This window comes from Delphinapterus leucas, chromosome 3 (assembly GCF_059928025.1).
Source record: "Delphinapterus leucas isolate spDelLeu-1000000601 "Yukka" chromosome 3, BTC_Dleu_Yukka2, whole genome shotgun sequence".
Classification (NCBI taxonomy): domain Eukaryota; kingdom Metazoa; phylum Chordata; class Mammalia; order Artiodactyla; family Monodontidae; genus Delphinapterus; species Delphinapterus leucas.
Genome location: NC_143131.1, coordinates 61,487,356 through 61,501,723, shown reverse-complemented (window position 1 = coordinate 61,501,723; position 14,368 = coordinate 61,487,356). Strand labels below are relative to the sequence as shown.

The 14,368-nt window shown below is 41.9% G+C and overlaps 1 protein-coding gene across 1 annotated transcript in view; it reads right to left on the bottom strand.

The window, feature by feature from the left end:
• Positions 1–59: 59 nt before the first annotated feature.
• Positions 60–14,368, bottom strand: part of LOC111185210 (synaptic vesicle glycoprotein 2C) — a 218,511-nt gene continuing 204,202 nt past the window's right edge. Inside the window, exons 4-10 of the mRNA XM_089909034.1 lie at positions 14,162–14,295; positions 13,588–13,677; positions 8,829–8,939; positions 8,299–8,387; positions 5,045–5,203; positions 1,885–2,018; positions 60–413 (exon numbers count right to left, since the gene is read on the bottom strand). Of these exons, the coding sequence (XP_089765160.1) occupies positions 73–413; positions 1,885–2,018; positions 5,045–5,203; positions 8,299–8,387; positions 8,829–8,939; positions 13,588–13,677; positions 14,162–14,295 (1,058 nt within the window). The 3' untranslated portion in view covers positions 60–72. The remainder of the gene's footprint in view (positions 414–1,884; positions 2,019–5,044; positions 5,204–8,298; positions 8,388–8,828; positions 8,940–13,587; positions 13,678–14,161; positions 14,296–14,368) is intronic.

Genomic DNA, 14,368 nt, shown 5'->3' with positions numbered 1-14,368 from the left:
TTTTTCAGTCTGTTAACTCACAGAAGCTGTTCAAATGAGATGTAATTAGACATATTTTACTAAAATTTAGTCCTAATGAAAGGTCTTAAGGGATTTCTCCTCATCTCTGTGGGATGCAAATCCTAGGGGGTTAGGGAGTATAGCAGGAGACAGGCTCCCTCTAGATTGCAAGGGCAGCTCTTGTATTTTACATGAAACCAAGCACATACCTAGCATCGTTAAGCGCCCGATTCTGTCCATTAGGAGAGCAGACACGATGTTCCCTGGCAACACAGCCAATGTCCCCAGGAAGTTGACAAAATAAATCCAGTAGGCACCATAGTCATCTTCAAAGGTAATGTAGCATCCTGTCTTGTTGTGCAAAAATGTGCAGTTTTGAAATTCGCAGTTAATGAATTTATATGGTTCAAAATCTGTGGACACAAAGAATGACAACTTATACTGGTGCATGAGAGCTGCGCACCGAAAGCCTGCCGAGAATTCAGAAAAACATCATGGTATTGTAGGCTCCTTGAGGGCTTCAGGGCCTGGCCAAAGCACAGGATCTAGTCTAGGACCCCACATTACAAAGTAGCTGAAGGAAGGAATACTTCTGTTGAATAAAGGAATAAACTAAAGAGTCCAGTTGTCCTCTGATTTCTTATGGTTGGTCATTGCTAATTACATGATTGCTTACTCCTTTATGATGTTACTTTCTTCTAATTATCATGTTACATAAAGACTATCATTAGAGTACTAAGGCTTCCATACTACAATTACAAAAATAATTTGTTTCAAAATGTGTATGAATCGGCCTTACTACTGCCATTTTATAGGGCTCTGAGGCAGCGAGAAGAAACAGGACCTTCCTTGGGTCCTTGAGGCTGAATTTATAAGAGCAGGCTCAAGTGGAGGAACCCACCGAGGAACCCGAGTCAGCCTCGTTGGAAGGTCACCAGCATTCGCTGATTTTTTTTTTCTTGAACTTGGATCTAGCCAAAAGGGGCTGCAGATGACGCTGGGCTCTGCTAAAAGGCACTGAGAATCAAAACGGTTGCTGTCCTTGCTGAACAAGATGTGCCTACAAAGCTGGTCTTCTGAGGCTGAATGGGTTGGAAGACAGCGAGAGCACGGTTTAAACAAACCCCGAGACCCCTGACTCCACTCTCACTTGGAGCTAGGCAGAGCTGGCTCCTGTCTGATCACCAAGAAGGCAGGACTGGCAACAGGGTGGAGCTGATCCTCCTGCCAGTGTCGGGCTGTTATTCTGGACCCATGGGACAGACGGACCAATGTGTGTCGGTGGCAAGGCCTGGGCTTTGCAATCAGATGAGCCTGGGCTCAAATGGCAGCTGTTACTAGTTCTACAACTCAGCTATCGTGAAAATTAAACAAGATAATGAGTGTCTAATAACCTGAGGTAGGAACCAGCACATAGTAGGTGTTCAATCGATGTTTGCTGCCCTTCCTCTTTTTCCCTGGGGAGTTTTCCAGGCTCCATTAAATGGACTGGACTAAAAGACTGTATCTGATTGAGCATGTTTCATCCATCTCTGTAGATTTGTAGTTCAGGCATGGTCACTTAAGCTAACACCAGATTTTGAAATCAGGATTATCAAAACAAACGAACCACAGGTTAATTCTTTGCTTTAAAAATTATTCACCAGAGGATTTTGTATTTCCAACTTTGAACTCAGCAAGCTCCATCTGCATTAAATGTGACAAAGACAGTCAATACAAGCTCAACTTTGATCCAACCTGATGGAGGGAGTCCGTTCATTTGTATTTCAACCTTCACTTCCCCCTTAAGCCTATGCCCACACCTATCACCAAATGAGTAACACGTTTCTGCCAAGAACTAGGGCCTGTGAAGAGGCGCCAGGCAGGGTTAAGTGGCACACCTACCTGTGTTGTTAAAAACAGTATTAATAAACATGCAGTTCTTGAAGTAGGTGTTGACTGAAGTTACATCCTCAAAGGTGCAGGACTTAAAAACCGAATCTTTGAAAATTATGGATTTGAGCCTGATCCCTTCGAATCTGCCCAACACACAAAAAGATTCATATTGATGATTGTGTCTATCAGAGTTGAAAGCTAAGTCAAACAGATTTAGAGATGTGAGGTCCCACTAGGGACTCATCTTAATTATAAAGGACATTGGCTTCTGGATTTTCTAAGCTCCTAGCTTTTCCCCTTTTTCCTCATGCGGCCTGTCCTTTGGCTATCTCATTGCTCACCAATATTATTTTCTACCAGAAGAAGAGATGGCATTCAAAATAACTGCATTTGGCTTTTGGCAATGTTGGTAAAAGTTTTTGTAGGGTATACAGCTGAAGGTATTGAGTTTGGAGATTACCTGTGGCTACTGATTCTTTATTTTTCAATCCTATCCTCTTGTTCCTTCACACATGCCTTTATTTGAAAATTCTCTATTTGGGGTTAATGGCTCTAACTTGAGGATGTGCTTCCATGCTCACTTTTAATGAAAGTCTATTTCCCAAGCTGAAAACCCAAAGCTTCTTAATTCTAGTGTAGGGACTTCCAATTATCTTGAAGAGAGGATGGGAGAATCATTTATGTGAGGAATGATTGTCTTGGGGGTCAAGAAACTCATAGCTTACAGTCATTTCCAAGAATATTTTTTTTCATCGCTAAGAGGTACCAAGTAGAGCGACCATAGCCCTGCTTATTCTTGGAAAAGTGCAGAATGATGAAACTTGCTCAGATCCATTTCTGGGTGACGTAAAGGGGAAGGGGGAGATGATAATAGTCACAATGATCCTAACATCTTAGAAGAGTCTAGGGCTCAGATATTCAGTGTTGATAAGGACTCTTGGGAGACATGGATACATATTCACCAGCGCGTCTCGGCAATTTATTAAGAGACTATGAATGTATACTTAGCCAGTCACCGAGAGGAAAATGCTTATTCACCTGGGGAAGAAGTTATTACACCAAATACCACTCTTATGAGAGCAGAAAGGGACTGATCCTCCCAAGCAAGTGAGCTAACTTAAAAGCAATTCACTATCGAGTACTCTGAAAATCCTCCTCACCCTAATGTCGGGCTGCATTTGTCCACTCAAAATGCACTAAGCGCCTATGAGACCAACCTCCTCAAAAAACAATCTTATTTCAACCCTTACTCTAGGAGTCCAGAGTAAAACCATCTAAGCCATAAATCTATCTACTAAAGGAGGGTAAATAATGGCACATTTTAAGAAGATCACTAATTTTCTGAAGTGAAACTGAATTTAGAAAGGGGAAACAATTTTTTTTTAATGGATACTGTATGCACAGAGTACACATGGTGCAAAATTCAAAATGTTGAAAAAGGAAAAAGTAAGTCTTTTGTCTCCCATCCTCAAGCCACCTAGTTCTTTTTTCCAGGGATAACCACTGTTGTCAGTTTCTCGTATGCTCTTCCAGAAGCATTCTGTATACAGGGCGCTAGCAAACAGGACACTATTCTACACCTTGCTTCGTTCTCCTCGGAGTCTACCTCAGAAGTCATTCCTTATCAGTATATAAAGAATCGCCATTTTAGAATGTTGAATAGGAAAACTATTTTTAAAAAATGAGTTAGCTAGTGGTATTTCAAATTTCCCTGAAAGACAAAAAAAAAAAATTCTATCGCCTTCTAAAATAAATGTATATGTTTTAGAGGGATTTTAATACTATTAAAATTATTAATCATCACATTGCCAAAGTAAAAAAATTTCTCCGTGATGACTGAATATCCAGCTTAGAACTTTTTATTAAAAATATGACTGTCAGGGGGCTTCCCTGGTGGCGCAGCGGTTGAGAGTCCGCCTGCCGATGCAGGGGACACGGGTTCGTGCCCCGGTCTGGGAAGATCCCACATGCCGCGGAGCGGCTAGGCCCGTGAGCCATGGCCGCTGGGCTTGCGCGTCCGGAGCCTGTGCTCCGCAACGGGAGAGGCCACAACGGTGAGAGGCCCGTGTACCGCAAAAAAAAAAAAAAAATGACTGTCAGAGGCACAAACATATTAGAAATTTCTAATGGAGTAACAATAACTTTTAAGTAATTAAGTCAATTTTCTAGAATTATAGAGCACTTGACTCTAAAGTTTCTGCGGAGAAGCAAGTACAGATTCGAGTCAGTATTTTATGTGGGAGAGTTAAGGTCATCCTATATGGATTAGGCCCCTCACTGAACTGCTGATCCAAACAATTATCTCCTGGTTGGTCACTCTCCTTTTCATTACACAAATCATAAGCATCCCACAGTATTATTTTTCATCTTTCCAAACTAGTTTTTGCCCAGGGAAACTTTGATCATTTATTTTTTTAGAGTTTTACTTTAATTTTGAAACTGGGAGAATTTCCTAAGAACGATATAAACTAACAGGAACTCATACCAGCAATTATTTGCTCAGATAACAAATAAGGGGTAGAAATGAGGACTCTGTCTACCCCTTTCCCTCTCTGAAAAAATAAACCACAACCACCTTTGGAGTCACTTCTCTCTCCTCATCAAGAGGCGTTTCAGACTCCATACTCAAAAATGTCCTTTGCTAACTTATTCCACATTTTCAAAGCTCTTAACTTTGGGGAATCATTCCTATTCTCTAATTGAAACTTTTCCTGATACAACTTAACCCCAATTCTTGATTCAGCATAGTGGAGAAGGAAGGAAATCTGAAAAGTGGTCCCCTTTTCCAGAGATAAAAACAGGCATGAGATTACAGGGCAGATTTCCTCTCTGAGTTAAATAATGCTATAACCTATCTTATTTTCTCATAATCTTCACTCTTCTCTTCCATAACTTATTTTGCTTGCTTTCCAAGGCCTCTCTGAATTTTCTTTTCACACCAGTCAATTCCATTCCTTTATAAATATGAAGCAGCTCAGTTTCAGAAGTAGTTATAACTGATATACGTGTACCTTTTCTTTAAACGCCATTTGGAAGTATTTAAATTCAGTCTGAAAATGACTACATGTACAAACTAAAAAAACGATTCATATTTTAGTGCCGTGAAGGCTAATAAGAAATACATTTTTGAGACCAGGTAGGAAGTGAAATGATTTAAAAGTTTCCGGACCTGCCGTTGTCCCATTCCAGTCCAGAAACAATCTTATTTGCCGTTGTAAAGTTAGCAGTTAAATTTGAAAATTGTCCTGTCGGATCATCTACATCTTTCAACACATTCGACTGTAGATGCTTAATAACATCAGGGAACCAAATGGATAAACCGTAGTACCTGCAAAGACAAAGAAATGTGAGTTTGTAAAGGTGCCGACACCCTAGCGGCCACGAGCATCTCTGTCATTTTCAGAGGTAGTGGTTTCTGGAGAAGCACTGCTGATTGGGACCCGCCTCCTGTGGCATTATGAACCATCAAACAGTAACCTCCCTGGACCCTCCTCATCACAAGTCCGCAAAAATCAGGCTAGAGGGACAGCCTGGGTTTCCCTGGAGAACCGCAGGTCCGTAATTCCTGAACCCTTCCTTTGGGAAGAGGCGTGCATAAGAACCCCCTTGTACACCAGCACATGGCATCCTGGCCCTGATGTTTTTCTCATCCCCGTAGGCTGCACTGAAGAACCCCATCTCCTAGTCTGGAGCTACAGACTCCTGGGGTCCCCAGACTGTGAGGGCCCTTAAAGAGTGACCTCTTTGTTAATGGACAATCTTTCTTGGTTCCTACACTACTATGGTACCGCTAGCCTGGGGGCAGAGCCCACGCTCAAAGAAGTTCAAGGCTGGAAAAAAGGCCATTTAAGTTATTCATTGGAAAAGCCAGGTTACTGCCCACTTTCTGCCTCTTGCCTCTAGTGTGCTATTCTAACAGCTTAGAGCTCAGTCATACAGCTGTGACCTTCATAACAGCAGCCACTAACCACATGTGGCTACTGAGCAGTTAAATGTGACCAGTCTGAATGAGATGTGCCATGAGCATGAAACACCGGATTTGAATACTTATGGGGAAAAAAAACGTAAAATTAAGTTGTTAATCATTTCATATTGATTAAATGTCAGAATGATAATATTTTGGACAAAATGAGTGAAATAAAATGTTATTAAAATCTGTCTCACCTGTTTCCTTTTCCTTTTTTTTTCTTTAAATGCAGCTGCCAGAACATTTAAAATGACACATGTGGCTGACATTATATTTTTATTGGACAATGCTGCTCTAAACTGGTGGTTACCACTCAAAGCACAGTCCCTGGGCCAGCAGCATCAACATCACCTGGGAACTTGTTAGAAATGCAGACTCTCAGGCCTCATCCAGACCTGCTGAATCAGAAACTGTGGGATGGAGTCCTTCGTGTAACTCTTCTGATGCACACTCAAGTTTGAGAACCACTGCTCTAGCTTATCCCTAGTTACATTGAGCTACACAGGGAAAGAAGTGGTCATGAGCATAACTTTTGCAGGTAGATATGCTAGGTTTGAATCCTGGCCTTGCCAGTTACCAGCTATGTGATCCTGGGCAAGTTATAAAAGCCTCAGTTATCCCCCCATCTCTAATATCGGAATGATGGTAGTACCCACCTTCCTGGGTAGTTGCTTGGATTAAATGGAATGCCAAGTACCTAGCACATAGTGAGTGCTCAAAAGACGAAGTGTTTTTTTTTTTTAATAAATTTATTTATTTATTTTTGGCTGCGTTGGGTCTTCGTTGCTGCGTGCGGGCTTTCTCTAGTTGAGTCGAGCGGGGGCTACTCTTCGTTGCGGTGCAAGGGCTTCTCATTGCAGTGTCTTCTCTTGTTGCGGAGCACGGGCTCTAGGCGCGCGGGCTCAGTAGTTGTGGTGTGTGGGCACAGTAGTTGTGGCTCACGGGCTCTAGGGCGCAGGCTCAGTAGTTGTGGTGCACAGGCTTAGCTGCTCTGCCACATGTGGGATCTTCCCGGACCAGGGCTTGAACCTGTGTCCCCTGCACTGGCAGGCGGATTCTTAAACCACTGCACCATGAGGGAAGCCCCATAGTAGGCATTTAATACTCGTTAATTTTCAGCCCTCTCTTCCTTCATCGATCAATGGTTTTTTAGAACTTGAGTGGGAGTTACTTTACATGTTCTAAGTCAACCCTGTCAATTTAGAAATAAGGAACTAAAACTTGGTAGTGTCCCCAAGTCACACAGCAGAACAACCCCTACCTTCCTGGTCTCTCCCTTTACTACAACTCACAGCTCTGGGAAATGCTGGTCATCTGCGATCACTCACTGGTTTTCATTTAGGGATGTTAAGACATGGAGCTTGCAGCATAAATATTGGGCTCTACCAGAGCCTATTGACCTGAAAGTGCAGGGTATTATCTACCTGCCTTTAAAAAACAATAAATTAGGTAAAAATCGAGTTGTATACACATATTCTAAAGTGAGTATGTCAACCATTTGCAACAAAAATTCTGAAATGTTCTCCCTACCTCCTCTTTTCTTAGAATACATATATGGTGGTTTTATTTATTGAGCACTTATTATGTGCCAGGGCCATATATCCGTGAGCAAAACAGTTTAAAATTCCTGTTCTCACAGAGCTTCCAGAGGAGGAGGACAGAGCTTTCTTTATTCTTTAAACAATGGAGGGCTTCCCTGGTGCCGCAGTGGTTGAGAGTCCACCTGCCAATGCAGGGGACACGGGTTCGTGCCCCAGTCCGGGAAGATCCCACATGCTGCGGAGCGGCTGGGCCCATGAGCCATGGCCGCTGAGTCTGCGCGTCCAGAGCCTGTGCTCTGCAACGCGAGAGGCCACAACAGTGAGAGGCCCGCATACCGCAAAAAAAAAAAAAAAAGAATGGAAAAGCTTTTTGTCTATTAGAAGATGATAGAAGGTACAATGGGGAATAATAAAGCTGAGAAGGGGACCGGGAGTACTGAGGGGCTGCAGTTTTTAAAAAGGTGCTTCTGGAGGTATCATTGAGAAGGTGACACACCAGGAAAGACTCAAAGGAGGAGAGGAAATGAGCCAGGCCATGTCTGGGGGCAGGACTAAGGCCCGAGATGGAACATGTTCAAGAAAGTTCTGACACATTTGAGGAAGAGCAAAGAGGCCGGTGGGCTGGGGCCACGCCAGTGAGGAGAGGAGGGTGGAGAAATCATGGGGGCCAACCATTCGCGGGCTTATCAAACTTTCCAGACACTGTTGGTTTTGCCACCCCCGCTTCTTTATGACAGCATAAATTAAATGACTGGGTGATAAAAACTGTAATTGCCAGCAAATGGAAAATGAAAAAAAAAATTCTTTCGTAGAGGTTAACAGCATCAAACAGTATAAGAAGAAAAGCAGCGTGGTTGGGAGTTACAGTGTGGAAATTTAAAGATTTCACTCACCAAGAATTTAGGCATCACTTACCCAAAGGACAGCGTGAACCAAACAATCGTAAGCTTTATAGTATTGTCCTTGACTGGGTAGGTGAAACAGCTCATAAAAGTCAACCAAATCTGTGAAATATTAGAGAGTTTTCTTAGGCAGTTACCTAATCAACTGCATTTCCCAACCCCCTCCAACAAATTATAAAAAATGTTGAGTTTTCTTTGGGCTGGATTCATTTGAAATTACAGTGTAAAAGCTAAAGGCTACAGGAAACCACATTTTTGGTTTTTGTAATTTTTATTTATCAGCTTCCAATGGACAAAGTAACTCAAGACATCAGTGTACCCCATCACTGCCAGGACTCCTTGCCTAATACCTTCCCTCCCCAAAGAGGGAATGTCTTGGTAACCCCGCTAATCCCAAGGGATTACCTGGTCCTACTCTAGGAATCGGGTGTCCTGGGCAGAAGGGGGAAGAACCCCATTCACGGGACAGATGGAGTCAATCCTGTTTCTGACTAACCTCAAGTACCAAGTTGGCCAGCAAGTCAGGTTGGGCTTGTTACTTACTCCATACAGTTCTGTGCGGATCCGAACAAAACACCTCCTGTACCATGTTCCTGTGTCACTCTCGATTTCGATCAGCTCATCTATTTGTCTTGGGGTTTTGATTCTGTTTACCTGTAAGGAGCAACAGAGGGCAAAGTGTTGAGTTCTCTTCTCTGAAGTTGGCGGAGTTTAGGCTTACAATTTGTTTTTAAAGGAGTGAAAGCTGACTCCAACAAAAAGGAAGCAGGTATTTGATACACAAGCAGGTATCCATACATATATGAGACCACTGGTGTAAGTACACAGACTCAAAAGAACTGAATAAAGAATGAATGGGGAAAAAAAAGAACAAATGGGAGGGAATACCATAAAGAAGAGGGGGAAGAGTAAGTAGTAATGGAATAATATGAAAACAAAATACCCTTCTCTGAATCACTAGTAAAAAGGCACACATTAGGGGGCTGGGGAGGGATGGATTGGGATTTTGGGATTAGTAGAAGCAAACTATTATATAGAGAATGGATAAACAACAAGCTCCTACTGCATAGCACAGGGAAATATATTCAATATCCTGTGATAAACCGTAATGGAAAAGAATATGAAAAAGAATGAATATGCATGTATAACTGAATCACTTTACTGTACCGCAGAAATTAACACAAGACTGTAAATCAACTGTACTTCAATAAAATAAATTTTTAAAAAAAGGCATACATTAGCAGATTAAACATCCAGATAGATTCGCTTCTGGATTAAGAATTACTTTGCTTAGACTAAAATGACTGAACACACTTTTCTTTGGAATCTGCTTATTTGATGAATTTGGCCCCTAAACATACTTCTTAAAGCTTTCCCATCAAGCTTCCATTCTTAGAGCATCCCTGTGACCCTTGCTTCCTTCTCCCACAGCCCCTGATAGTGCCTGGTCAGCAAGTACCCGCAGGTGACCATGAGGTGAGGTCCAGTGAATAAGCTTCAATTACAAGCCTCAACACGGACTCTTCAAGGTTAGAAGGGGAAGAAACGATGGAGGATCAGCCTGAAGCTGTATCCATGACTTAAACTAGCCTCCTTTTGCTAAGGAAAAGATCGAAGAGTCAGGAGAAGCAATGCTTCCAACACAGAGAATGAAGCCTGAAAAGAGAGAGAGAGAAAAAAAAAGCATGGTTCCTTTGTGGACCTGTCCCATCTGACCCTGTGAGTCAACATCTAACTGCTGTTGATACACTTGAGAGAAGACACAGGAATGTGTACACATGTTACCCCTGCCAGGGATAACTCCTGAACAGATCTTTCTGGAGAGCCTGCCAACATCCAAAGGAGCACTTCTATCATGAGACTCCGGGTGCCAAGACTGGCTTTTGACAGAGGTGATTTGGGGACCCTCAGTATCTTTCAAATTACACCAGGTGGGCAGTAGCCTCTTCATGGCTATGTAAACAAAGATGCCCATATTTAATGACAATAATGTCTGAGTTAATGTCTGGGATTCCAAACAGAGTCAGCTCCAAATCATCCATGTAGGCATTATTTTGTGATATTCCAGAATTCCTTTTTTTAAATCACAGGGGTATTCTTCTTCTTCTTTTTTTTTTGTTTGTATTGAATGAAAGATTCATCAAATTCTATAGTGCTTTACAGTTTTCAAAAGTTTCACACAAGTGATTTCATATAATCCCATAATAACCCCTTTCTTTCTCCTACCCCTATACTGCCCCTCCTCCTTTAACTCTCCCCACTGGTAACCACTAGTTTGTTCTCTGTAGCTGTGAGTCTGTTTCTGTTTTGTTATATTCATTAGCTTCTTGTAGTTTTTAGATTCCACATATAAGTGATATCATACAGTATTTGTCTTTCTCTGACTTATTTCACTTAGCATAATGCCCTCCAAGTCCATCCATGTTGCTGCAAATGGCAAAATTTCATTCTTTTTATGGCTGAGTAATATTCCATTATATATACATACCACATCTTCTTTATCCATTCATTTGTTGCTGGACACTTAGGTTTCTTCCATACCTTGGCAATTGTAAATAATGCTGCTATAAACACTAGGGTGTATTTATCTTTTCAAATTAGTGTTTGTTTTTTTTTGGATATGTACCCAGTAGTAGAATTGCTGGATCATATGGTAGTTCTATTTTTAGTTTTTTGAGGTAACTCCATACTGTTTTCTACATCGGCTACACCAATTTACATTCCTACCAGCAGTGTACGAGGGTTCCCTTTTCTCCAAATCCTCGCCAACATTTGTTATTTGTATTCTTTCTGATGATAGCCATTCTGACTTGACATATTACTTTTGGGAGGCTTCTTCTCCACTCATCAATGTTTGTGCATTCTTTCACTGGCACCCATGGGGAGCCAGGCCTAGCACTAGACCCTGGAGATGCAAACATAAAACATCACACCATCCAAGCAATTACCATACAAATTAGAAAGTACTCTAACGGAAATCTATATCAGATGGGAGAGACATATTGTACAGAACACCCAAGTTGACCTGAGAGTGAGAAAAAAGCCTTCATGGACTGTGGAATTTGAGTTGGAGCTTATGGAAAAGTATGTCATTTGCCATGTGTGTCAACTACTTGAAGGGCATTCCAAGTGGGAGGAATATCATGTGCAAATGTCCAGGGGTGTGAGAGAAAAGAGTGTATTGGAAACTACATAGCATTTGCTATTCCTGAAGAATAGTGCAAGGGCAGAGGGCAGTGAGTAAGGAGGACTGAACCAAATCAGTGGCAGGAAGGGTGGAAAGTTAAGAGACAATAATGAGAGATATTTAGGATGGCGGATAATAGGACACAGTGATTTCTTGGACATACTGGAGATAAAGGAAAGAAAGAAATAGGATAGTTTTCAGGGCTCTGGTTTGGGTGGTGCTGATGGTACTTGCTGATAGAATTTTAGACAAGGAAGAGGTTTGGAAACTCTTAAGGTGAGAAGTTCAGATTTAGAAATTCAGAATTTGAAGGGCCTATGGTACACAGGAGTATGGCCACAAAGACCTTCAACATGCACGTCTGGAGCTCAGGAGATTTGTCCATTAGGAGAGAGAGATCTAGGAAGTAGCTGAGATAAGCTAAGGAGAGTGTGTAGGGTTAAAAGGGAAGTTAGCTGCAAATAAAGCCCTGAAAAACAATATTTAAAGAAGGCACATAGGAAGAAAAGCTTAGAAAGGAGAGAAGGAAGGCATATGAATTCACTATATTGTATCAATAGATATAACAAGGAAAAAGACAAATGTGTCATGGTGGAATCATGTAATGACTTTGAAAGTTACATATAAATGACTTTGAAATTACCCACTCTTTTAGAGCGTTCCCACCTTATTCTCACTTAACCTTTATACAGTAATATTAACGTGGATGACCATGAGTGAACTTGGTAACTCAGATCTTCTGGAAGAAAAAGCAGGTTAGCAGGGCAATGAGGCCCTACAGAGACACCTTCTCAGAAATCTTGGGTAAAGGGTTTATCCTCTTTAGGATAGGGACACTGAGTATCTAAATTAGTTAGGGACACTGAGTATCTAAATTACATCTCAAGATTCTTCTTGCCTTATGATCCTTTAATTTAAAAATATTCCTGGGGCTTCCCTGGTGGTGCAGTGGTTAAGAATCCGCCTGCCAATGCATGGGACACAGCTTCGAGCCCTGGTCCGGGAAGATCCCACATGCTGTGGAGCAACTAAGCCTGTGAGCCACAACTACTGAGCCTGCACTCTAGAGTCCATGAGCCACAACTACTGAAGCCCGCACACCTAGAGCCCATGCTCCGCAACAAGAGAAGCCACCGCAACGAGAAGCCCACACACTGCAACAAAGAGTAGCCCCCCTCGCCACAACTATAGAAAGCCTGTGCGCAGCAACAAAGACCCAACGCAGCCAAAAAAATAAATCAATAAAATAAATCAATTTTAAATAAATAAATAAATAAATTTATTTTAAAAAAATTTCTTGGACTTCCCTGGTGGTCCAATGGTTAAGACTCCGCGCTTCCACTGCAGGGTGCGCAGGTTTGATCCCTGGTCAGGGAACTAAGATCCCGCATTCCGTGGGATTCAGCCAAAAAAAAAAAAAAAAATTCTTCCTTTATTGTTAATTTACTCAAAAGAAGGGCCTACTCAAAGGCTCCCAGGGCCTCAGTGGAGGATATCCATTATTGATCTTCATTTCTCCATTACACTGCAGAAAAAATTTTTATTAATTGAGAATCTGTGATAATTTGAACAGAGGCTAGACTGAAGTGTATCTTCACACTATGAAAAATCCATTTCCTATTAAAACATGAAATGAATAAATAAGGTTTCAGGGGACTGTTTAATCAGGAACTAATTGACTTATTTTAAGAACTAAAATTGATATTATTTATAAGACACTGAAGATCTTGCTTATGTCCTATTTAAACCTATTTTAGACAAAACATTTTTTGTCTATGCTGCACATATCAAAGGATTTAAAAACCACTGTTCTTTTTTATTTTGGTGGAGGTGCTGGGAAAAAAAAACATCGTTCTTTCCAAAAAATTCCATGCATCCAATTTTCATTAGTTTAGACTAGTTTTCCCGTTGAGAATAAATTGTGTAACTAGAGGATGGAAGAACATTCCACGCAGAGGGAACAGCACATACAACAGTAGCATGGCAGGCATAGGTAAAATGGCAAGTATGAAAGACGAGCGGCTGGTGCAGCGAGAGAACGATTTACAACCAGGTCTTTTCAGAAAAGGTTTCTCGACCTCTGGTGTGGAGGATTCACTGAGAAGCAGTACTCACCGTGAAGACTTTCTCAGACTGACCCCGTGCTCTCATGTTTGTGTCATGAATTAACTTCAGAATCATCCAGGCTTCATCATGTTTTCCAACCTAAGAAATATGAGTAGACAGTGAAGGGCCAGGAGGTGAAACACACATACTCCCTGATTTTCCAATAACCATGTGGTATTGTCAGATCCAATTGGGTGTAACAGTGCAAATGCATTCAGGTTCGTCCCATTGGAACACACAGGCTACTTGGATATCCTGGAGTGCATTAGCAGCTCAAGGGATGTGCCTCTAACTAGACATGGCACCTTTGGATAGTAAGGTTCATTTATAAAACAAGAAGCCACATTCTCTTCGTTGAGGGAAATGACTTGCTTGAGGAGGAACATTAGTGCTTTCTGGCCACGAGGCAGCTTTTTCACATGCTGGTTGTCGAAAGCATGACCCCATGAAACCAAACCCTCCATGGTTCCGTAGTAGGAAGGAAAAATGTACCACCAAAGAGGCAAACATACTTTCCTAGAATTAGAAGGGACTCGTTCCACTGTATGCGGTTTCTTTGAGTATTTGTAATGATGAGCGTTACCTCCAACAAGAACCGTGGGCTTTCAGGCATGAACGTGAGGGCCACCACTGAGCAGACGCAAGGGAGGGCGCAGACGATGATGAACACGCGCCAACTATGAAACTCGTAGGCGGACCCCATGTTGAAGCTCCATCCTGGAAAAGGAAGACAGGAGGGGTGAGGAGAGCCCTCTCCAGGCTGCCTGCTGGGACAGCGAGGTCCCCACGT